Genomic DNA, 26470 nt, shown 5'->3' with positions numbered 1-26470 from the left:
TGGCAAAGAAAGCAAGAGAGGTATTTTTGTGAACAGACGACAAGGTCGAGTTGTTACTAAACGTAACAAATGAAAAACTGCACAATGGCGCCTAAAACAGACAATAGTGCAAACAACGCTCCCATTTCTGTGTCCATGTTGTTGTTTACAGTGAAGGCTGGTCTGCTGTCTTCCGGTAGTGTTAAAGCCATGTGTTATAGTCATGTGATAGGGGCTTGATGAATAAGGGAGGGATACGCAATGACACAAAAGCCCCAATCAGATAGGCGAATCTCAGCAGCACTGCCTCCGTTTTCAGATGTCTCCGTTTTACCCTCATCCACACTGAGATGGAGCAGCAGCGTTTTAGAATGAAAAATACCTCTCCAGCGTTTTCAAAACACTCCGTTTTCAGCGCTTGAAAACTCCAGCGTAGTGTGGATGGATGGCATGACAGTCGCAAAACTTATGCGTTTTAAAACTAAAACGCATTAGTGTAAACGGGGGCCTGAGTTTAGGTAGGTCTCGAGAACTCTCCTGCTTGATGATGGTAGAATTAGATTATGAATGCTATAGAAAGTGAATACTGGATTCAACGCTTGTCTATGATGTCAATTTAGTTTTGTCAATTAACTTGTGTTACATGTTTTTGGTCTGTGGGAGGAAACCGGAGAGCCCGGGGAAAACCCACACATACACCTGGAGAACATGCAAACTCCACACAGAAACGCCAACTTGGCCTGGTAAGATCTGAGCCAGTGACATTCTTGCTGTGAGGCAGTGAGGCTAACCATTAGGCCTCCGTGCTGCCCTGAAGGAAATGGGAGGAGTAGGGGTGGAAGGGGGGATTCTTCAAGACGAAGATGGCTAAGATAAGATACTCTGGTTATTTATAGTGATTTAGGAATCATCTGATTGGTGAATCATGTGTTAGCTAATGAGGACCAGCTGCTAGCAATCATAAGCGCGTGCTCATCTCGAAATTAGTTTATAAATAAACTTCACTTAGCGTACTACATAGTTTGGAAGTATGTGATTTTGGACGCAGCCTCAGTCTCAGATACAACTGAAGAAAACATGGCCGACAGGCAGCACCAGTTATGAAGCAGATATTAAAGGAAAAGTTCACTCAAAAATGACCCTTACAAACCTTAATGAGTATCTTTTTATTTCTGTTGAACAGAAAATATGATATTTTGAAGAATGTTGGAAACGGACAGCCATTGACAACCATACACAAAAAAATGCCGTTTTCTGTTTGTTTGTTTAAACTACTTGTTTGAAACGAGCTGAAACTACACAATTCAACATAATCGTTTTATGTTCAATTTACTTACATTTGTAAAAACTAAAAAGTAACAATATTTCTTCATGTTGTCCCAACACAAATCTATTGAATGGAGTTTATTTATAAACTAATTTCGAGAGGATCACATGCTTATGATTGCTTGCGGCTGGTCTCGCATTATCCAATTTATGATTCACCAATCAGACGATTCCTAAGCCACTATAAATACCCTAAGTTCCATATAACATCTAGTCATCTTCGTTTTGGAGAATCCCCCCTTCCACCCCTACTCCTCCTCCTTTCCTAGTTGGGAGGCACGGTGGCCTAGTGGTTAGCACTATTGCCTCACAGCAAGATTGTCACTGGTGCTAGTCCTTACCAAGCCAGCTGACACTTCCGTGCAGAGTTTACACGTTCTCCCCATGCTCACATGGGTTTCCCCCAGGTTCCCCGGTTTCCTCCCACCGTTCAAAAACATGCAACTTAAGTTAATTGACTAATCCAAATCGCCACCATAAACATGCTCCTGGTAAGTAGTCATCTCTTAACAGCAATCACTCAATCATTACCAACTACAGCAGCGGAGTTCTCGAGTTCTACCTGAGCTCAAACTCCCCTCTTGCCTTACAATGGGAGGAAGCCCGGGGCTCAAGGGTCGTATGAGCTCAGGGTTCTCTCCCGGGACAGCATGCCAAACACGCTTTATAATTCATATAATTTATCATTTTTAATCCAAACACGACTTAAATCATTAGCTAAGTGTGACTCTTAAAATGCTGGGTTCCACACAATCCTTCATGTTGTGCCAAAAGAAATCGATTAAGCCAATCATTTTTACAAACTTAAGTTGACTGAACATAAAACAAAAATGTAGAATTATGTTGGTTCAACTCATATTGTATAAGTAGTTTGAACAAACAACAAATGTACTGTTTTTGAGTGTAGAAAAGAAAAAGTGTGGAAATCAATGGCTCATGGTTTACAACGCTCTTCAAAACATCTTCATTAGTGTTCAACACAAGAGTGAAACTCATCGTATGAGTAAAGGATGACCGAATTTTCATTTTTAGGTGAACTGTCCCTTTAATGAACCGAAGATTCTGGAACATCCAGATATTGCTTTCTGTCCGTATGTGTGTAAAGGTTGCATTCAGTTGTCAGAAATATTTAAAAAATGAACGTTCAGCTGCTTTATACTGTACAATTGAGCTACAAACAACAAATGACGGTTCACTTTAGTTTAAAGTGTCCTTGTTACGGTGTAATTATAAAATTGACAGTTGAAGTCAAAATGATTTGCGCCCCCTGTGAGTTTTTTTTTCTTTTTCAAATATTTCCCAAATGATGTTTAGCAGAGCAAGGGATTTTTCACAGTATTTCCTTTAATATTTTTACTTATGAATAAAGTCTTATTTGTTTTATTTTGGCTAGAATATTAGAACAATAATGTTTTTTAATTTTTTAAGAAACATTTTAAGATCAATATTTTTAGCCCCCTTAAGCATTTTTTCCATTGTCTACAGAACAAACCATCATTATACAATGACTTGCCTAACTGACCTAGATAAGCCTTTAAGTGTCACTTTAAGCTGAATACTAGTCTAGTCAAAGATAAAATAAATCAGTTTTAAAACTACTATGTTTCGAAATGCTTTAAAAAAAACTTATTTTCATCAAACTGAAATTTGGGGGGGGGGGGGGGGGGTACAGGGGGCTAATAATTCAGACTTCAATTGTACTTAGTGATAATATCAAACACCATGCACTTTTCTAAAGAAGATTAGATTTTGGTTTGCATGTGATTATGCATAATTTTCTATAGTAAGCACATGTGCAACAAGGTCCCGGTAAAATAAAGTGTTATATATATGATTCAGCATTCCACTGAAAACTGACAAACACTGTGATGACCACTCGGTTGATTAACTGCATAATTACACATTGAGATGGGCAGGACAGTTGTTCCTTTTGACATGTTCAATTTCACATTGCGCATTCAGTCGTCACAACACCAAGAACTTGTTTTAAAATTGTTTTTTAAAACAACTTTGAAAGGGTTGTCAAAAGTAGTGACTTGCTGGACCAATCAGTAAGTTAAAGTCTGTGTAAATTGGAAGTTATTGCAGACTTTTATGTCAGTTTAAAAACGTATTTCCAATTAAAACTGAATATCGAGTAGGGGCGGAGCTTTATTATTTAGCTCCTCCTCTCATCTTTCATTTGCTGCAAACTAACACTTGAAGGGGCGTGGCTTAACATATTTACAGGAGGACTGTCATTTCAGACAGGAAGCATTCATTTTCCTTCTTCTAAAGCTGTGGTCACACTAAAGTTTGTGCGCGAAGTTCTGTCGCATGGCGTTGCAAAATGAGCAGGACTAAACAAGATGATTAAACAATAAAAAAGGAAGTGATTGGTCAATGTTTTACATTTCTGTGCAGAGAGGTCATATGTTGATCCTAGCGTGGTTCACGCAATCATGCGATTCGATTTCGCAGGTCAGAGTTCACAAAGCTTGAACTTTCCAACGCATCGAAAAGTAATGGAAGTCTATGGGGAGAAAAGTGCAGTGCGACCACAACTTTAGTCCCTTCTTGCTGTAAGGCAACAGTGCTGATCACTGAGCCACCAGAAAGGAAGAAAATGGTCAGTTTTTGATTAAAGCTGACCAAAATACTTGCTTTTTTTCCTACAGTGGATTAACTTGCACATTTTAACTGTTCACCTAAAGCCTAACAATGTGCGTTAGCCATATAAACACTGAAATTTGATTTCATATGGACTTTACACACCTAATTTGCCATGGTGTTTACCAGATTTGCCTGTGATTGGCTACAATGATCATTTCTGGACATTGATCCAGACATCGGAGCATTTGAAAAGGCGCTTTAAATGTTAGAGGTAAAAGGTCACCTTAAAATTATTATTTTTAATATAAAGCCGATACTTTTGACAACACTATAAATGTCAGTAAGTGAAATGCTCTAGACTCTCATTGGCATAAATACACATGTATGTGTGAAATGGTCAAAATAACATTAGTAAAGAAGGGTGAAACATCCTAAAGCCCAAAGCATACTTCAGATTTTATCAGTACACTACATTATGAGAATAGTGTGCATCATGTGACTATCACAACCCATTTATTTCAACCGCTCATACAACATAAGCACTGATCACACCTGCAGCTTCAGGTGTTTTTACATCCTTTAATTTGTTCACAAAGCGTCAACACTTAAAGCCCTGGTATGCTTCACACACTATCGAAGAAAAAAAAACTGAAATGACATCATTCTGAACAAAATCCAGCCAAAACGAGCTATTTATAAGCTTGTTTTGGTAGTTTAAAACAGCCCACCAAAACCAACTGTTTAAGGGGATTTCTTTTTGGTCCCAAACTCCTTTGAGCTACCATTAGTCCATGTCGATTACGCAATCAATGGGTGTGTTCTGGAACACAGAACTGCCATCTTAGACGTGATTTGGAGATCAGAATCAAACAGGAGAAAAATATCCAGCACACCATTGTTACAGTCGGTGTCTGTCCACTGCAAATGTAAAGCAATGTAGCATACGGCGGTGACGATTTCGATGAAGAAGGCTGTTGTCAGATATTTTAAAAAAACTACATACTTTCTCAACTGCCACTGTTGTATTTAGCAGTAGCCTAAACTCAAGCAGACACTTAAAAAAAAAAACCCTGTCTCTTGCAGTGTGGGGTTGTCGGAGTGTTCGAAAACGGTCACTTAGCCTTTTCGAAATTCTTTATATTCTCACGAGGAACAAAAAAAAAAGCTCAGTTTAAAGTATACCAGAGCCAGTTGGAACTTAAAAACCAGAACAAAAACAGCAACAGACTACTGAGGCAAAAATAAAAAAAAACACTTTGTTCGATACACTTGTGTGGAAATGTAAAAGATTGCTAGAACTCTAAGCTTTAATGAGTAGAAATTTAAAGATGTTTCAAAAGACCTGATCACACACTGTTTAAAGAGGGAAAAATACTGATAGATTAATTTTGTGCAATTGACGCTAGAATGAGTGTTTTTATGAGATTTGAAAGGTCACCACAAAGTCCAAACTATGAGGGTGAAATTCCTGCCTGAACTTGAAGAAACGTAACTATTGTACGCCTGTCAGAAAAGTGGCTAATCATACAAAAAGATAGAAAATTCAACCGCATGAAAATGCACGAGAGTATCACGGTGGCGCAATGAGTAGCACAATCACCTCACAGCAAGAAGGTCGCCAGTTCGAGCCTTGGCTAGGTCAGTTGGCATTTCTGTGTGGAGTTTGTATGTTCTTCCCGTGTTTGCGTGGGCTTCCTCAGGGTGCTCCAGTTTCCCCCACAAGTCAAAAAGGCATGTGCTATAGATGAATTGGCTAAGCTAAATTGTCCGTAGTGTATGAGTGTGAATAAGAGTGTATGGATGTAGAGAGCCGCAGGACCCAACCAGATTTCTGCGGCGCGGGAATAAATTTCAGAATAAAGCGCGGGAGCAGTCGGTAACGGGTTTAATTTGGGACGAGAGCGGGCCGTCTAGCAATATCGCTCCCGACTCCCAAGCACGCGTATGTATGTGTGTGAATGAAACAGCACGATGCTGTGTTTAGCTTGTTTGTTGCTGTGTTTGTGTGCATGCGCAAATGAAATATATGTGTGTGTGTGTGTGTGTGCGCGAATGAGAGAGAGAGAGCTTTGTCTGTGTGTGTGTTAATACAGAATCTGTGTTAATACAGAATCTGGACTCTGTATAGCTGAGTGGTTTTCGGTTTAGTTCTCCCCCCGCTCTTTAGCGGGATCGGGCGCGGCGGGTAGAAAACGGGGTGGGTTGGGCAGCGGGACATCAAATGCTGAATATAAGCGGGAGCGGTCGGGTTCGGGCTAAAACCTGGCGGGAGCGGGATTCAATATTAAGTAGCAGATCTCTATATGGATGTTTCCCAGTTATTGGTTGCGGCTGAAAGTTGGCGGTCCATTCCGCTGTGGCGACCACAGATTAATAAAGGAACTTAGCCGAAAAGAAAATTAATGAATGAAAAAGCACGATTATAAAATAGCATCATTGATGGATGAGGAAAATCATACCAAAATGTACAAAATCGGCGCCAATGTTGTATCGGTTAGTGCGTCAACAAGTGGAGTTTGATTCCTGCCACGAGGTCCGATGCTGATCCTTCCCCTCTCTCCTCTCCCCGTGATTTCCTGTCTATACTCTACTGTCCTATCAATTAAAGGTAGGGCTGTGTGATTTAGGGAAATATCTGATTCAATTTGCGATTTAATTTTGTATTCAAGCATCAGCTCTATAATCTGTAAACTGTAGCAACAATTCTGTGACAGCTCTTAAAGATGTTTTGTTCGGCTCTTACCTGTTTTTGTTTGGTGTCTGTGACTTTGAAACCAAAATATTCCCAAATTACCGATGTCCTGTCCAGACACTATTATGCCAATTGTCCACACTTTCCTGTATGTTGTTTTCTTTTTTTGGGGGTTTTGTTGTGGTCGTTTTTCATAGTTCGGTTGCGCAATTCTGATTGGGCAGAACGAAAGTGTGATTACTCAATTGGCTAGTTAAACTATCACACACAGACGGCAGTCACGCATTTGCTCTGGGTGGGGAAAATTAAACAGCGCATATACAGTTGAAGTCAGAATTATTCACCCCCCTCAATTATTTACTCCCGTTTATTTTTTCTCCAATTTCTGTTTAATGGAGAGCAGATTTTTTTAACACATTTCTAATCATAATAGTTTATTAACTCATTTCTAATAACTGATTTATTTTATCTTTGCCATGATGACAGTAAATAATATTTTACCAGATATTTTTCAAGACGCTTCTATACAGCTTAAAGTGACATTTAAAGGCTTAACTAGGTTAATCAGGTTAACTAAGCAGGTTAGGGTAATTAGGCAAGTTATTGTATAATGATGTCTTGTTCTGTAGACTATCAAAAAAAGAATTGCTTATAGGGGCTAATAATTGACTCTAAAATGGTTTTAATAAAAATTAAAAACTGCTTTTATTCTAGCCGAAATAAAACAAATAAGACCTTCTCTAGAATAAAAAATAATACCAGGCATACTTTCCTTGCTCTGTAATTGAAATAATTCTGACTTCAACTGTATATTTCACATCACAGCCTCTAGCGATTAGCTAATCGCAACGCTTAAAATTGCGATTGCGATTCAATTTCAATTAATCACACAGCCCTAATTAAAGATGAAAATAACAATAAACAAATGTACAAATTAAATCTACAATTTCGTACAAATTAGCCATCGTATTGAAAAGTTACGAATTGCTGTACTCCTTTGGAAATTCTAGATTTTCTTTAAGCTTACCAACTTGTGAACGAGTTTACAAAAAAAAAACGACAGATCCAATGGATGTGTCCCTGTATTAGCATGACATTTAATAAAATAAAGTTATTTATTTGAATAAAAATAAACAGTGTACAAATTACTATATTATTGTAAAAACAGCCTACACTTCAAAAAATTAAGCATTAAAGACGTAGTGTTAAATAATCTCTTAATTGTGAGCAGAAAAGGATATTCGGTAACTTGCTCAAACCAAAGTGATCTGACTAACAACTCTTATCTAGGACTTGACGAATATCAAATAAAATTTACAGTAAAGTCTGTTTGATAGTGTGCATAGTGTACACATAAATAAAAAAGAGGTATACTTTGGGCTTGAAGGTGCTCAGGTTTCACTCCTACCCTTAAATCGGGCTGACAATAAGGCTTGATTCAGAAATGTACCGACAAAGTAAGTTCAAAACCACAACCATTCACAAGAGCCAGAGAATGTTGCTTTCAAAACAAAAGAACATTACAGATCCGTCTTATTGATTTGCATTCAGATCAAGCTATTTACAGCGTTTGAGAGACAGTCTGCGCGGCCGAGACGCCGGAGGAGACGTGTCTAGGTCCCCTCGGGGCTTTGAGCTGGTGAATGTGCTCTTTCATAAACCGCTGCCATTCAGTCGAGCAGCCTCAGACTTGGCCGTTTGTTGTCCTGGGTCTCACTGGGGACGACTAAAAGCATCTTATGAAGACTCTGCTTCAGCTTTCCGGCCTTAAATAAAATAAAAAAACAAGAGGCGACAATTAGACAAACAGGACTGAAACTGTTTAGCACAGCGCTGTGTGACAGTATTGATTTCAGATTTATGCATTTGGCAGACAATTCTGTACAAAGTGACACACACTGCATTTAGAAAGCGTTGATTTTATCACTTCACACACCAGGGATCAAAACCATGACCTGTTACTAGGACTGTTTGGCAGTCGCATCATCGCTTTATGCTGTTCACAGAAAGACAGATGCTGTGTTTAAACACTCACAAGTCCTTGGATCAGTTTAAAACAATGGTCTCAAATTCAATTCCTGGAGGGCTGCATCTCTGCACAGTTTAGCTCCAACCACCTCCAAATCACACCTGCTTAATAGTCTTGAACAACTTGATTAGTTGGATCAGCTGTGATTGATTAGGGTTGGAGCAAAACTGCAGAGCTTCGGCCTTCTAAGAACTGAGTTTGAGACCTATGGTTTACAGCAGGGGTGGCCAAACTCGGTCTTGAAGGGCCAGTGCTCTAAAAAGTTTACCTCCAACTTGCTTCAAAACACCTGCCAGGATGTTTCTAGTATATCCAAGAGCTTGATTAGCCGGTTCAGGTGTGTTTGATTGGAGTTGGAGCTAAACTTTCCAAGACACCGGCCCTCCAGGACCGAGTTTGGGCACCCCTGGTTTAAAGGGACAGTTCATCCAAATTTTTAAAATTACTGTCTCTCAAAAGGTTACACATTTAAAAGAGTTTCTTTCTCCAGTTGAACACAAAGACTCTTCTATAGGGTTCATACACATTTTACCACCAAATTTCCAATACTTTTCCAGAACTTCCGAGAACATTTTCATGACATAATGTCTACATATACATGGTAAATAATAAGAAAAACAATGACGTTCAAATTTATTACAGCATATCAAAGAACACGCAACAATCTATTTTGTTTGCATTTGTTTTTATATCTATGTAAAATTGATTTTGATAATGCTTAAACAGCACTAACAATGAGAGAGTTTTTGGCCAATAACAGAAAAGAAGTACAGACAACTAACCTATATTCAAGTTAGGGCTGCACAAAATATCGTTTCAGAATCAATATCGCAATGTGTGCATCTGCAACAGTCACATCGCAGGATATGCAATGTTGAGATTATAGTTTAATATAGAGTTTAATCATATTGGAGTAAAGTTTATCATCTGCATGCATCTTTACAGAGATAGTTCACCCAAAATGTTTTTAATAAACACAAAAAGAATATAATTTCCTATTGTACTGAAACAAGTGAAGTGTGAATAAATAGTGAAAACATTTAAATCTTTGCGTGGACTGTCCCTTTAAGGCCTGTGACTGTGTGAACATTTCAATATATCAGAGTTTAAAACATCCGGCCACAAGAAATATTTAGTAACTTTAATAAAGATTAAATAATAAACAATAAAGACTATGCAGTGCTGATTATTCAATATCTGTAACTTAATAGTGAATACCTGAACACTATCATTAACTTTTATCTTTATTATATTTTATTTATCTCTGCTTGTAATTTATTTGTTATATATTATTCGAGAATCCCTCCTCCAAAATACCCACAATCTATCCAAATAAACCTATTATATCATTTGGTGAAATTGTATTGACATCGAATTATATATTACAGAAATACAAAATACCGTAATGTCAGATTTTTCCAATATTGCGCAGCCCTGATTCAAGTGTACAGATGTTTGTTAAACAAATTTACGTGACTTTTCCAAAACTTTGTGGATTTTTCTGTTTTTCCTAAACTTTTCCAGGCCTGGAAATTGCTATGTCAAAATTCCATGACTTTTCCAGGTTTTCCAAGACCTGTATATAGCAGGAAAAACAAATACTATAGAAGTCAATATAGTTACAGGTTTCCAGCCTTTTTTAAAACATCTTCCTTTGTTTTTAATAGAAGAAAGTTGGCATTTCTGTGTGGAGTTTGCATGTTCTCCCCGTGTTGGTGAGGGTTTCCAACGGGTGCTCTGGTTTCCCCCACAAGTCCAAAGACGTGTGGCATAGGTGAATTGGTTATGCTAAAATTGACCTTGGTGTATGTGTGAATGAGTGAGTGTGTGTGGATGTTTCCCAGGGATGGGTTGCAGCTGGAAGGGCATCCGCTGTGTCAAACATATGCTGGATAAGTTGGCGGTTCATTCCGCTGTGGCGACTCCAGATTAATAAAGGGACTAAGCCGAAAAGAAAATGAATGAATGAACTTGAGAGGTGCCAAAACGAAGACATTTTCCAGTTTTCCTTCACTCTGCAAGACTTAGACATAAGGAACTACTTTTCATTTAAAGTCATTTAAAGTCAAGTTCGCTACGAGTTCACTGTAATAATATTAATCAAGGCTTTGCAAATAATCGAAATCAGTTTAGATTCTGGCCTACATGTTTATGGAAAACAAAATAGGGGAAAAAAAACGGTTTTAAAATTGCCTCACATCTCTCTAAATTTCTCTACATTCATACATCTTCAAAGTCTGATTGCAGTGAAATCATGTAATTGACTTTTGCAGCATTGGATGTGCTTCATTAATTATTAGTATTATTAATATCTAACGTCTTTATTAATGCTTTTTAAATTGCGAAAAAGAATTTGTGCTGTTCTAGGGACGTACTGTATGTCCCCACCAATGTCAAGAGCAAATGTACGGCCTTGGTCTGTGGGCCGAAAAGTGCAGTGTGACCGCGGCTTTACCTGCAGGTTTCAAACAAGCCTGAAGAACTCAATTAGTTTGTTCAGGTGTGCTTAATTAGGGTTAAAACTAAACTGTGCAGAGCTGCGGCCATCAAAAGAACCAAGTTTGACAACTGTGTAAAAGGTATAGTTCACCCAAAAATTAAAATGTACTCACTGTCAAGTGGTTCCAAACCTTTGTGTGTTTTATGAAAAGAGGAGACTGTTGAAGAGTCTTTGTGTTCTTTGTGTATTATTATGTTGAACACTAAAGAAGGTATTCTGAAGAAAGCTAAAAAACCTGTAACCATTGACATCCATAGTAGGAAAAACAAATACTATAGAAGTCAATGATTACAGCTTTCTTCCTATGCGTTTACAAGAACAAAGAAACTCATAAAGGTTTAAACAAGTAAAAGGTGAGTAAATTATGAGAATTTGTCCCTTTCACATGCTCAACAGAAATATAAGGGATTGGCTGGAATTGCTTTCAACTATCAATCTCAGAAACATTCAAATCTAGCAATTAATGTAAGGTGTTTGAGTGTCTTACGTGTGCAGAGTGCACTGAGGTTTTGCAGGGATCCTCCAGACGAGAAGAAAGCCCAGATGCCCATCAGCAGAGTAATGCAATACACTGGAGGCAGACTGCCTTCATACAGCGGGTTCAAGAGAGACTGAAGACAGAAACAGACACCATCTGAAACTCACAGCTTTTTAGACTTCTAAAAGACATACAGTTAAAGACATAATCATTACCCCCCTTGTGAAATCGACATTTTTTAATACTAATAAAAAACTGGTAACATTATGGGCCCTATCATACACCCGGCGCAAAAAGGTGCAAGACCTGTTTGCCCCGACGAGTTGCTATTTTCAGACCAACGCAAACTTGGTCTACAAGTTTGTTTGCCTACAAAGTGACTTCTGGCCTAGCACCTTCTTATCTGCACTCACTTCTGCAGATCTATGTGCCCTCCAGAAACTTGCGTTCTGTGAATGAACGTCGCCTCGTGGTTCCATCCCAAAGAGGGAAAAAATCACTTTCGCGAACGCTCACGCTCAATCTGCCCAGTTGGTGGAATGAACTCCCTAACTGCATCAGAACAGCAGAGTCACTCGCTATTTTCAAGAAACGACTAAAAACTCAACTATTTAGTCTCCACTTCCCTTCCTAATCTGCAATTGCCTCTTTGAATATCACACTAACTGTACAAAAAAAAAAAAAAAAAAAAAAAACTACTAACACTTCCCTTCTTAGACTTTACAGACCTGAAACTTGCCTTTAGTACTTATTCATTGTTGCTCTTAGTTGTGTAAATTGCTTCCTTGTCCTCATTTGTAAGTCGCTTTGGATAAAAGCGTCTGCTAAATGACTAAATGTAAATGTAAATGTAATTTTCCCGTTTTCCGCCACTTTGTTTAAATAGCAAATCCTTGTTGTGTGCCTCGTTTACACACTGCATAAAACACCCAAGATGTACAGCAACACACAAATATCTCTACAAATGCAAAAGAATAAAAGGATTAAAATCTAAAAAAAAAAAAATTCCACATTTATATACAAACCACTGCCTTCATCTCTAGGGGCTTTGTTAATTTATTCATGACAATTTGCTTTTGTATATGTTATTATTAGTAGTTTTATTTATTATATGCATGTTTATATTTGTTTTATTAAAAACAAACTTAGATTTGTCCACATGTCGGGTTTTGGACCATATGTGGCATAGCATGTGTATTTGGAAATAACTCATTTTTTGCCCAGACTTCGTTATTTTTGTTCATTTATTCGTTTGCTGGAAATTAAGACTGAATTTAGAAATAGTTTATAAACGAATCTCTGAGCTTAACAAACTAAATTATGTAGGCTAATGGATGTCTGTGCGAATAACACGTTTCCTTATCCACAAAAGAGAAAAAGTCAAAGTAAGAGTAAAGGTCGATTGGAGGAGGCTCATTCTTTGTCCTCTTGCTGCAGATGCTGTTTAAATCACTATTAACTCGCTGTTTTTCTCACTAGTGAAGCGTTCAGTTTTTCCACTTACAAAATAGCAAATGCGCTATGGTGCAACACAACCGACTCTTAAAGGGAATGGGAGATGAGACTGATTGGTTTATGCTCAAAACATATCTATAAACTCATTAAGAGAATAAGCTCAACCCTGTTAGACCATGCAGTCCTTAAAATAGCAAAAGTAGATTCGGAAACACCCTTAATGCTTTTGGGCCGCTTGCTTCAGACTTTGTGCCTAGATTGTTAAAATAAAACCCTTTTTTTGATGGTCCATTTGAGTTATTAGTAGACTGTCTGCTTAATATCTGTTGATACTGCTCCTTCAACAGACATTTAACTGACTATAAGAACTTTGCAAGTACATGTCAACTTACACTAACACTAAACCTAAACTAAGAGTCTACTTATAATCTAATGAGAATTTAAGCAATGAAGCAATGTAACTTAAATTTAATAAACGGCCCATCAAAATAAAGTGACCAAAAAAGTAAATATACAACAACAGTATTTTATATTATTTTTTCTTCTAGAGAATTCTTAATTTTATATTATTTTATACATGTTTTTTAATATAAAATTATTGTTTTTTTGTCTGAAATAAAAATGTAAAAACTGCAAAAAGAAAAGTGAATATTATTTGCCCACATTATTATTTTTTGATTGGCTGCAGAACAGACCTCTGTTGTCCAATGACTTTCCCAATTAATCCAACTTTTAGTTAACATAATTTGAAGCCTAAAACTGCATTTTAATACTAGTATTTTGCAAAATAACTATTAAACGTTAATGTCATCATGGCAGGACAAAATAAATTTACTTATTAGAAATTAGCCATAATAGTTTAATTAGTGATTAAATTATTATGATTAATGATGTTTAGAATGAGTCGTATCTCCGTTAAACTGCACTTAAGAAATGTTTGAAAAAGAGGAGGGCTTTTAATTTGTCTTCAACTGTAGTAAGTGATGCATATCATCAACAAATTGCGACCAAATAGATGCATTTAATATTTAAAACGCATGTTTATGTAATTTAGAAAGGTAATAACAAGGCCAAAGTCTGACAAGCTGTAAAAAAGCAATCTCTGAGCAATAACATTTTCTGTGGGAAGTTTATATACACCCGGAAGCGCTCAGATAATTCCAGCTGTGCATGTAAAAGTGATACACCTGTGACCTCTTAATACTTTCAGTTCTGCTCTGTAATGTGAACCTCGGCTGATGCTTCTAGATGAAACGGGAAACATCTGAGCTGATGTGGAACGATATGAACAAACCTTTCTAAACCAGCATAAACATTTAATAGCACACATTTCGGGTTACTTCAGACTATCAAAAGCTACAGATTGGAGTTTCTACAGTAGATTATGTAGAGTTTAAAAGTGTTTTATTTGTTTTTGAATGAGGTCTCAAGTGCTTATCAAGGCTGCATATACAGCTGAAGTCAAAATGATTAGGCCTCCTGTTCAAGTTTTTCACAAATGATGTTTAACACAGCAAGGATTTTCTTTTCCACAGTATTTCCTATGATATATTTTCTTCAGGAGAAAGTTTATTGGTTTTATTTCAGCTATAATAAAAACATTTTGATGGGGTGGTCCACTATGATATCATATTTTTAACTTTAGTTGATGTGTAATGATGCTGTGTGAACATAAACAATATCTCTGAATGTAATATGCTCAAAGTTCAATGCAAAGGGAGATATTGGCTTTTACAGAGTTAGCTTAGCAAAGCCTAAGAAAGTTTGGGGACTACAAACAAACGCATCCGGAACAGTGAGATCACAAATGCTACAGGTTATGCCGAGTTCAGACTGCATGATTTTTAAAGTAATCATGTCACTATTTGGGCTAGCGTTCTGTCGGTCCTGTGTTTACACTGTAGGATGGATCGACGACAGGAGAATTCACACTGCATGACTTTAAAATAGGAAGAATCACAGACAACTGTCCAAAATACGCCTCACAACCAAACAAACGTGAGAAATGATTTGAAAACAACGTAAGGTCACATAATATATCTTTCGTTATTAACCAGTTAAACTCTGCGTGCCCGGTACCAGGGACAAAATGACGTAATCGGGAGAATAACTATAGATTTAAGAGGTCTGTCTGCATCAATAACACAATATGACCTACTGGGTGAAAGCTTAGAATGTTTATTTTCAGCTGATACACATCACTTTGATATTTGTTGTACTGTAACGAAGTTATTTACACTTAACTTACACTCGATGTATAATATCTACACTTAATTTACACTCGATGTATAATATCTATCTTTTTTTACTTTTTGACCTAATTGTGATATTATTCAGATGACACGTCAAACAGACACAGTGCTTCTGCCAAATTTACACTAGTTTTTCCTCCATTTCTTGGGTCAAAAAAAACTGAAAATGAGCGCTTTTAACTTGGGTACCTGTACTAGTGAATGCTGCTCTCTCATTGGCTGTATGTGATCGCGGATATTACTTTCAGTCAAAACACATTTCACATGGTATGATTTAAATCGCCGACAGCTCCAGATATTACGCATGTTAAATATCTCACGGGCGTCAGCGACTCATTATCGATTCTCTTAGATCGCGTCTTTGATAGTTCATACTGTGTGATTGTCACTCACGTGAACGAGAACTGATTTGCCTGTAATTTCAGGCATTTGTCTGCGATTTCTCAAAAACTATCGGTGAGTCACAATCAGGGCTAAAATCATGCAGTCTGAACTCGACATTACGCTCATTCACCGCGTGCAGTGTTAGGGGTCTGGCCAGAGGCGCTGTAATGTTATAGCACACAAAGATAAAATACGGTCCAAACGCTGCTATTTCCACAGCGCTTCTTCTGTTTCTGTATTTTAGCTACCAAAGGACACGACAAAAAGAGCGAAGTGCTTACAGCTTAATTTTAACTATGTTCCAGAGAATTATAAATCAGATATAGCTCTAGCATTTGACAAAGGAGAGCTTCCAAAATCTCTCCCATTTCAGTGCTGGATACGGCTAAAAAAGAAGGAGCAGCTCCAACATTAATAGGTGACTCTGTGGATTGTGAGCCACACCCTGTAAATACTTTTATTTGTTAAAATTGATCAATTACATGCACAGTGTCTAGCGTTAACGCTATGTTGTAGCAAAGATGTTAACAAGGATGTAAACAACGAGAAATGCTGTTTGGCACCGTTAACAATTTAGCTACAAATGAATATTTATCCGTCAAACCACTGTAAACACCCACAGTCTTCACCAGCACTGCAGTGTCTCTCTATGCAGCAGCTTTTCCTGTCTGACAAATCTGACACTTGTCAGATTTTATTTTAGAGAGCAGGCATGAGGTTCAGCGGTGTCCCCTTCATTTTCTGAATCAGGCTCAAACTGATACGGCTAACAGTTACACTGACTGACAGTATTTACACAGCAGAGGCAAAGCGTGTGCTAGTAGAGGCGTAACGATTTCTGGCAAGCCGCGAATCACAGCACATTATGTTAGCTGACCAATCAGAGCCTTTTAAGGGCAGGCCTTTCAGAAGAAATAGGAAATATGACAGATATTGTCATTTTAGCTGAGTAGCTGTAAAGAATCAAAGTAAGAAATACGAAAAATATAACCTTTTTTTGTTTTTGTTTTTTTTTACAAATGAAGCATGAGCAGACGTTGTTTGGCACCCCATGAACCCAACCAAGCTTAAAAAATACTCTCTGGACCATCCCTTTAAGGTCAATATTTTTATACCCTTGTCTAAAAATTGTCTACGGAACAAACCATCATTATACTATGATTTTCCTAATTACCCTAACTTGCCTAATTAACCTAGTTAAGCCTTTAAATGTCAGTTTTAGCTGAATACTAGTATCTTGAAAGAACACAGACCAGGGGCCTATACCATGAAGATACTAAAATGATTGGTGAGCATAATTATTTAATCCTTCCAAAGTTTTGACAAGTAGTGTATAGTACTTTTCTGGTGCTGTTAATTAAAACATGTTGAAGAGCAGATCAAGGACAATTAAAGTTTGTGTTCATGTAAATCTCACCAGGCCAGCGACTAACAGGTGAAGACTGACGACGACAGCAATGACCCACCAGCTGCTCTTCTCACAGCCCTCAAAGAACAGGACGCCCCAAAACGTGTGCAGCAGCGTCAGCGCCAGAGTCATCAGTGCTGTCAACACCCAACATACAATCTTCAATCAGATCACAGAATCCTGATTTCTTAGTCAAACCATCAATTTAACAAATAACAACAGTGGTATCGTTGCTAAAGTGTTTTTTTAAATGTTTAAATATTTTCTTTTTTCACTTGCACCAAAAAAAAAAAACTGTACACAATATTAAACAAGCTCTCAAGAGAAAAATATTAGGAGATGTAAAAGTAAATATATACATAAAAATAACCAAAAAAACAATAAAGATTGAACATTTTTCTATATTCTAGATCAGGAGTCACTAATATTGATGATGGTGGTCGACTCGCGAATGATTTAATCATTTTAACCGGATCTTCTAATGGCCCGTTTCCACTGAGTGGTACGGTATGCTTTTATGGCCGTTTCCACTGTCAAAAGGCTACCGAACCGAACTGTATTGTACCACTTTTTCGGCACCCTTTGCAAAAGGTACCAAGGGTACCAAAAGGCTAAGCTAGACAGCTGAAACATTACACTGAAATAATATATACATAAAATAACGAGCCATGGTCAACCGATCTCAAACAAACCTTGTCGCCAAGAAGAACTAAATCTGTTGTGGCCTGTTGTTGTTTTGCGAGCCTGTCTAAAAGTGTGAGCGGTTTCACTTTGTCCAGAGAGCTCGCGATCGTGTCGATATTTGAAATAACGAACTTCTTGAGCTCATATTTATAACGTGCTAGTGATCATTAAAGCGCTCTAATATCCGATCCTGTCAGAAAGGAACAAACGCAAGAGTGAAGCGCGAAAAACAAAAGCACAGCAGCAAATGATGCGTCTGCAACCTAAAACATGAACAAACTGCCATGTTTAACTATTATCATCACTTTTTGGACTATTATTAACTCAGAATGAATTACTTTCTAACAAGAGGCTACATGTGCTGCTGAATATTAAAGACACGTAAGAGAGGCTAGATTTCGTGTTGTTTTTGAACCGAAATGTATGCTAATAATCGTATGCTAATAATTGAGGTGTTCAAAAGAGTCTTAAAGACCTTGATTAGTTGGATCAGCTGTGTTTGATTAGGGTTGAAGCAAAACTGTGCAGTCCTGCGGCCCTCCAGGAATTGAGTTTGAGACCTATGCTCCAGGTGGCAAACTCAGTTCCTAGAGGGCTGCTGCTCTGCAGTTTAGTTTCAACCGTAATTAAACACACCCGAGCAAACTTATTGAGTCCTTCAGGCTTGTTTGAAACCTACAGGTAAGTGTGTTGAAGCAGGTTTGGAACTAAACTGTGCAGAGCTGCGGCCCTCCAGGAACTGGCTTTGACAGCTGTGCTATAAAGGATTAAAAAAGTAATTGATTCCGTCACTTGTAACAGGCTTTAATTTTGACAACAAATCTACAAATTTAAGTCATTGGAGAGGATTTATTAATGTTGAGGCTTTTCAGGACCTCACCTGCTGTAATGAAGTAATACTGCGAGTCTCCAAAGATGCCAACCGTCCCAGGACCCAGAGAGTCAGACAGTATGTTGATCATTGAAAATGCACCGCTCATGACTCCGAAACCCAATCCAGCCACTGTACACAAAACATAAGGACATAATGACAAACCTGGAGCATTACTCGACTTGAACAGTCGACATCAAACAATGCCATGAAGTATCTTTCTGAGTGTGTCAGGAGCACAGTTTACCGTAAGCCATCTGCCGGACGGAAATGGCCGAACTGGCATCATCACTAATGGCTGCCAGACCCTCAGTGGCCTTCCTGATGAATCAACATAAAAAGGCAAACAATTCATCACAGTTTCAAGGAAACAGATTCCTTTACAATAACAATAACTGTAAATAAGCATATTCCAATTATGAGCAAACCAACACAACACAGACATGTGAAGACGTGATTTTAGAAAGAAGTCCAATATCACAACATCCATTCTGCCTTTTATATTTTTATTGTTTAAAGTACCCCGATTATGATTTTACAGATAACACATTTTATGTAGTTTGTGAATGTAAAAGATCTGTAAACTTCCAAAGATCAAGATGAATAGATAAACAGAGATCTATTGTCTCCAAAAACAAAGAACATTTCTGGACAAAAACCCCATCTTCATTAATTTGACAACACAAGCAAACTCTCATTTGAATTTGACAACACATACAAATACAGAAAAACACTGCTAATAGGACACACCACAACAGAAATGTGTTGGGGAAAAATTAATCATGGTTGTATGTACGGTTCCTTGTTGTTAGTTTATTTGTAATAATGTAATTGGCTATTCAGTAAAGGGATGCAGCTGCGGCCGAAAGTTAACAATAATTATTTATATTATTTCGTAAATTGCCAATTTAATTGTTTTTTTTTTTAACATTGTTTTTATACCCCTGCCCTGAACCCAACCCTCACAGTAATGTTCATTCATTCATTCATTCATTCATTCATTCATTGTCATCCGCTTTTCCAGGTCCGGGTCAAAAGGGCAGCAGTCTCAGGAGAGAATCCCAAACTTCCCTGCCCCCAGACACTTCCTCCAGCTCCTCCGGAAGGATACTAAAGCATTCCCAGGCCAGTCGAGAGACATAGTCTCTTTAGCGTGTCCTGGGTCTTTACCAAGACCTCCTCCCGGTGGGACATGCCTGGAACACCTCTCTAGGTAGGTGTCCAGGAGGCATCCGAAACAGATGCCCGAGCCACCTCAGCTGACTTCTCTCAATGTGGAGGAGCAGCGGCTCTACTCCAAATTCCTCACCCTATCAATAAGTGTGCACCCTGACACCCTGCGAAGGAAACTCATTTTGACCGCTTGACGGTCATAGGTGAGAGTAGGAACTAAGACTGACCGGTAAATCCAGAGCTTTGTCTTTCGGCCCAGATCCTTCTTTACCACAACGGACTGGTACATCACCTGCATTACTGCTGCACTAATCCGCCTGTCAATCTCCCGTTACATCCCTTACTTGTGAACAAAATCCCCAAGATACTTGAACTCCTCCACCCTGGGTAAGGACTTTCCTCCAACCCGGAGACGGCAAACCACCTTTTTCCGGTGAAGCAACATGGCCTTGGACTTAGGGGTGGTGATTCTCATCCCAGCTGCGTCACACTCTGCAGCAAACTGCACCAGTGCATGCTGAAGGTCCATGTTCGATGAAGCCAACAGAAAAACTTCATCTGCGAACTGTGAATTCGATCTCCGAACTGGACCCCCTCCGTCCCAAGGTTCTGCATAGAAATTCTGTCCATAAAAATTATGAACAGAATTGGTGACAAAGGGCAGAACTGCCAGAGCCCAACATGCACTGAAAACAAGTCTGCCTTGTTGCCAGCAATGTGAACCAAACTCCTACTCTGTTCAAACAGGGACGAGACGGCTCTTAACAAAGTGCCTCTGACCCCATACTCCCAGAGCAGCCTACACAGAATGCCACAAGGGACATGGTTGAATGCCTTCTCCAAGTCCACAAAACACATGTAGACTGGTTGGGCATACTCCCATGAACCCTCGAGCACCCTGGTAAGGGTATAGAGCTGGTCAAGTGTTCCACAGCCTGGACAAAAAACGCATTGTTTCTCCTGAACCTAGGTTCAACCAATGGTCAGGTCCTCCTCTCCAGTACCCTGGCTGAGGCTGAGGAGTGTCCCTTCTTAAAAATGGGAACCACCACTCTGGTTGTCCAGTCCAGAGGTAGTTTGCACAGTTACACAGTGGCAAAGCAGCAAGGGTGGATGAGATTCACCCCGTGTATCTCAGGTCTCTGGATATTGTGGGGCTGTCTTGGCTGACATGTATTTACAATATTGCATGGATGTTGGTGACAGTACCTTACAGTAATGTAAAAACAGTAATTATTGTTGTACAGTAATTGCAATTTTGTAATAATGTACATAAATCTCGTTAACTTCTGGCAACAGATGTATCCCTTCTAGACTTTACCTTTCAGATCTCTGACAACACTGCAGAAAGCTGCTGGGTTCGGCACTTCTTGGGGTCCCCAACACATTTAAATTTGTCAGTAAGTTTCTATATTTGCCTTGTTTCATAAAAATTAGCGATTGCTTGTATTGTCAAAACCATAAAAATGATTTATAAATTACATTCTTTTTTTATTTACACGTGTTTTCTTAACTTGCAGCATGTTTGAGCTCCTTCAGCTGCCACAAATCAGAGAATGTTTTGACAAAAGATGTCAGGATGCTCCAATTGATCAGACCGAAGATTGGTATTGGCTGATAATCACATTTAATTACTTGATCGGTACGCGCCAATCTGGGTGATGGTCTCATTGTAAGTGCAGCCATTGTGTTTACCGTGTTTTGATCAGCTGTGACGCGAGCGTGATCACCCTATCTTGTGTCTAATCCAACCTTATGACCTCATCTGAAAGCTCCATGAGCCTCCAGCATATTCATAGTGGCTCCATGATCCCCAAAATTAGTTAAAATACCCAGAAATCACGGCAACGAGAGTAAATAAGCAAGACAACAGATCATGAGAGGCACAGTGATGTTCTAAGCATTACAAATGTTAGGTTAAATGAACAGAACGGTTGAGATATTGCGAGTGTAAATTCCCCCCTCTCTCTCATTGAGTGATCTGCTGTCAATAGTTGGAGAGGAGTTAAATATTTAAATGGATTTAGGTCTTTTTACATGTAAAAACTGAAAGAACTGTGTTTTTGCACTCCAAGCTTTTTCTTGATTGAGACGTGATTCTTCTTTCATCATTTGCAATGTTTCCAAGCTGCATTGTTTGTAATTTTCCTTACCAATTTTTATATCCGTGTTACATTATTTCCTGCAAAACTGCTTCTGGCCATGAAATGTTCATAGCTAATTGGTTATAAGAGAGTGTTTAAGGGATTATAAGCAGCATTCTTCTTTTATTTTTAGGTAAGGCGAGATCTTCACCTAAGCATCATACTAAGATGGAAAATGTGTTTAATGCATAATAAAGCGTGAAGCATCAGAATCGATATCGGGCGATCACCATGACAAGAAATCAGACTCAGAATCAACTGTAAAAATCCTGATCGGAGCATCCGTAGTCACTACACAATTTTTCTAAAACAAAATGAAAAGCAGTTCTGTTTTAAGCACATTGTTGACGTGTAAACATAGCCTTATCTTAATTACTGCACATATGCTGTGGTTAAATCAATATATTTGGCATAATCGTGAGGTTTCTTATCATTTATTGCATGTCTTAATGACTCTCACCTGAGCAGTCTGTAGTAGGCAAAGCGAAACACTTCCTGGAGCAAAACTGAAAAGAAAACCCCAAAAATCAGCAGACCCCTGGGAAGACTGGGATCCTGAGAGTTACTGGCCTTCACAGCGATGAACCAGACCAGAGAAGACAATAGCAGAGACAGAAGCCAAAAAAACGCCCTGAAACAAATACATAACACATGAAAAATACTAGTTTTGAATCATTTTTGTTTTTGTTGAAGGAATAGTTCACCCAAAAACGTACAATCATTTAATCACACTTTAATTGTCTCATACTAGTTTGAGGTTTTGTTTTTTGTTCTATTAAGACAAAAGTGATATTTTGAATAATGTTGAAAACCTGTAACCACTGACATCCATAGCAGGAAAAACAAACACTATAGAAGCCGTTGGTTAATGATTTCCAACATTCTTCAAAATATCTTCTGCTAAACAAAACCAATAAAATAGTTTGGAGCATGTAAAGGGTGAATAAATGATAACAGGATGTTTTTGGTTGAACTATCTCTTTAAATGTGGTGATGGAAACATTCTGATGAATTTGATATAACTTCCAAAGGTTCATTTAAAAAATGAAGATCTGAAAGTTCATTTGTTAAACACTTTATGATGTTTACGATTCATGGAATGCATCATTCAAGCAATGATGTGTTCATCCAAACAAGTTACCTGTTAAAACAGTGGTGTCAAACTCAGTTCCTGGAGGGCCGCGGCCCTGCAGAGTTTGGTTCCAGACCTGCTTCAACATGCCTATCTTTTTTTTTTTTTTTTGTAATAATTTTTATTATTGTAAATATGTACAAACTAAGTACAAGAGAATACATCTCACAACAATTATGAATAAAATAAAAATAAATAAAATAAAATGAGAGATTTTTTTTGCCTGTCTTTTTTTATTATTGTAAATATGTACAAACTAAGTACAAGAGAATACTTCTCACAACAATTATGAACAAAACAAAAATAAATAAAATAAAACGAGAGAAAATATCTTAGTTACACAATCAAAGTAGAAACAGACGCCAGGGGTAAAACAAAATAGATAGGAAAAATAACAATAATAAAAACATTTATTTAATCAAATGAAATTTACATAATGCTTCATATGTTTTTTAGCTTTTCTGTTTCTAATGTTACATAGTGTAGTAGCATATAGCTTAATCTCCTTTAAAAAGTATTCACAATTTGGCTTAGCTTTGGCCTATTTCTTAACATGAATATGGTATCTTCCAAGTTTTATTATTAGTTGTATAAGAAAAAAGCTTGTACTTTTTGAATCAATTCCATCTTGTACTAAAGCAAACATGACATCATATAATCCAATTTGTATAAGTGTACCAAACGTCCTTCAAAAAGTTAGAAACATCAATCCAAAATAATCATGAGTATACAAATTGAAAAAAAGAGTTCTCTTGATCCACTTCAAACCGTTCAAATAACTCTTTTACAGGATAAATTCTGTGAAAAATGGTAAAAGATACCGTCTTACTTTATTACTAATAAAAAATGCATTTGTTAGTACTGTAGCCATACTTTCTTCAGTTTAAGGTTTCCAAATTTTGATGACCAGAAGAAGATAAAAGATGATTATCTTTTAATACATTTCTAATATATCTATTACTACATTTACCTTTAACAATGTTAATATCACCAATAAATAAAACATTATCACTTGTCTTTGGCAGTAGGTCCACATTGTATACAGAATTATGCAACATCGATACACCTTTACATGGTATTGCATCAAAAATAACAGCATTTTTTTTAAATAGACTGACTGTAAATATTCTATTGTCATACCATTGAAAAAATAGACTTCCTTTTGTACAAGATATCTCTATTCTTCCACAGACTCAATTAGTTTAATCAGGCGTGTTTAATTAGTGTTGAAACTAAACTGTGCAGGGCTGTGGCCCTCCAGGAGTTTGACACCTGTGTGTTAAAAAAGGGTAGTACTGTTGAGCTACCAGGATCAACGTTAATCTAGAAACATTTACTACGTGGTGAAATCAGGTTGGTGACGAGACTATAGAGCACATGCACATGAAACACAAATGCTGTTGAAATCGAAATCCTGTAAAGAATTGTTAGTCTGCATTATTTAGGGCAGCCAGAGCCGGGAACACTTCCCAAAAGACATTATAATTTAAACGACATCTGCGCCTATGTTTTTTTCCCCCCCAAGGTTTCCCTAATCCTGGACCAGGCCGTATCCTGTGAGATCCCAGTGACAGACGAGTCCTCGAATTGATCCTGTAGGGCCAGCCTGTTCACCAGCCAGTTATACTATTGAAGTTGGTTTTATATTAGCACATTTGGACTTTCACCTATATAACCATCAAACTACAACATTGTTCGCAGTCAAATAAACAGTGCTAATGTTGTTTTGAAGTCATACTTGTGATTTCAGACCGAATATTCAAACTCAAAGTACCATAGTAAACAATACAGGGAGCGTGTCACAAGTTAAACAAGTTAGACACTAAACCAATGTGCGAATATAAAAACAGCTTTACCTAAAATCATATTAGCAGCTTTATTCACAGTTAATTAGTGCTAATGTTGTTCTGAAGTCATACTTGCATCTCATTTAATACCGAATATTCGAAGTTAGCTAGCATGTCACTGTTCAAAATGAAATAATGTGCAAATATAAAACCAACCTTTGCCCAGTGGTAACACTATGGTGTCACATTCTATGGTGCTGAATAATTGATGAATGGTTAAGTTAAAGGTCTAATGTATTAGATTACGTGAGTGAAATATACTCAGGTTACTCACCCTGCGATCAGAATGATGACTCTTAAAGGATCTTTGGCGACAGTGAAAACAAACAGGGCGAAAGCGGGACCAAACGCTATGAAGGCACAACCAAAAAACACTGCCAGAGTCATTCTGGACCCACACCTTCCTCTCTGATCAACAGTCGCGGTCCGATTAATCGATTACGAGCTACAATCGTGAACTAAAAACACGAACAAACCTAGTTGACAATAGGCACAAATGTACTTAATTCTCCATCAGTTATAGACCGTTTAAACCTGCTGTGTTCATTTACAGCGTTACAATTCACACAGAAATTCCTCCAGTATAGACAGAATCGAAGCTAGTAAATCCGATAATGCTGGCGCGCTTTGTGTCGTTCTTCAGTCAGCGATTTGTTTGGTAACATTTTGAAACTTGAATCTGTAGTTTCTCTTTCCTGAATAAAAAAAACACACGCGACATTTCCGAGGGCTTTTGTTTGGTGTAAATGATCAGCTTCCGGGTTTACGCGCTTGCACTGCGCACTCCTGCCCCTGAGGGACGCTGACGGCATGCACTAAATTCCAGGGGTTTCATTACCGCGACGTAAAATGGGCGTGGCTCGGTCGGTGTTTGGGAAACGCCCCCTTAAAAAAAAAAAACAATACTGAGAGGTCACCGATCATGCGCAGCACGGGTTCTTTTTTAGCGCGGTCATTTCAAACAGGATGATTATGGATAAAGAACCTCCTGCGATGGATAACGAAGGAAAAAAAAACAGTCATACAGGTTATTTTTTTGTTGTTATAATGTTATATTTTAAAGATTTAATGAGTAAAAACATCTGACCTCGTTTTAATCCGTATTACTGTCTCTGGGCTTTTGTACTTCCTTTTTAAACCAAATAATAATGGTTGTGGTAAGATTAACCGTGTTTTTGTAGTTTAAAATATAGTATTCAGTCATGTTTAAACAAATAAATACCACATTTTCTGTAATAAATCGTGGTTAATTTTTCTTTCTCGATCTTAGTTAATTAACATAACTCATATTTATTTTCTATTTTTATTTAAAGTCATCATAAACAAAACCCCTGGGATCAGGACAGGTCTCTGATGTTACTGTATATAACATAAAAGTGATCATACATGAAACCCCTGGGATCAGGACAGGTATTTGATGTTACTGTATATAAAAGTGATCATACATGAAACACCTGGGATCAGGACAGGTATCCGATGTTACTGTATATAATATAAAAGTGGTCATACATGAAACCCCTGGGA

General features: G+C 37.8%; 2 protein-coding genes and 1 long non-coding RNA gene across 4 annotated transcripts in view; 1 reads left to right on the top strand and 2 right to left on the bottom strand.

The window, feature by feature from the left end:
• tln1 (talin 1) overlaps positions 1–26470 on the bottom strand; it is a 1269505-nt gene that overhangs the window by 973752 nt on the left and 269283 nt on the right. The window lies entirely within an intron of this gene.
• LOC147841953 (uncharacterized) lies at positions 3587–8215 on the top strand. Its single transcript, XR_015500796.1, has 2 exons — positions 3587–7176; positions 7245–8215. It is a non-coding gene; the product is annotated as an uncharacterized LOC147841953 (long non-coding RNA).
• zgc:114200 lies at positions 7675–25753 on the bottom strand. Of its 2 annotated transcripts, none has more exon segments than NM_001030129.2 (7): positions 7675–8355; positions 11606–11729; positions 17105–17232; positions 18660–18782; positions 18898–18971; positions 22428–22598; positions 25221–25681. In NM_001030129.2, coding segments are annotated over 7 exon segments (762 nt in total). In that variant the 5' UTR covers positions 25334–25681; the 3' UTR covers positions 7675–8326.

Source organism: Danio rerio, chromosome 10 (genome assembly GCF_052040795.2).
Source record: "Danio rerio strain M-AB ecotype USA chromosome 10, GRCz13ab, whole genome shotgun sequence".
NCBI lineage: Eukaryota > Metazoa > Chordata > Actinopteri > Cypriniformes > Danionidae > Danio > Danio rerio.
The sequence above is the reverse complement of the archived record's forward strand: the minus strand, read 5'-3'. Positions and strand labels throughout refer to the sequence as shown.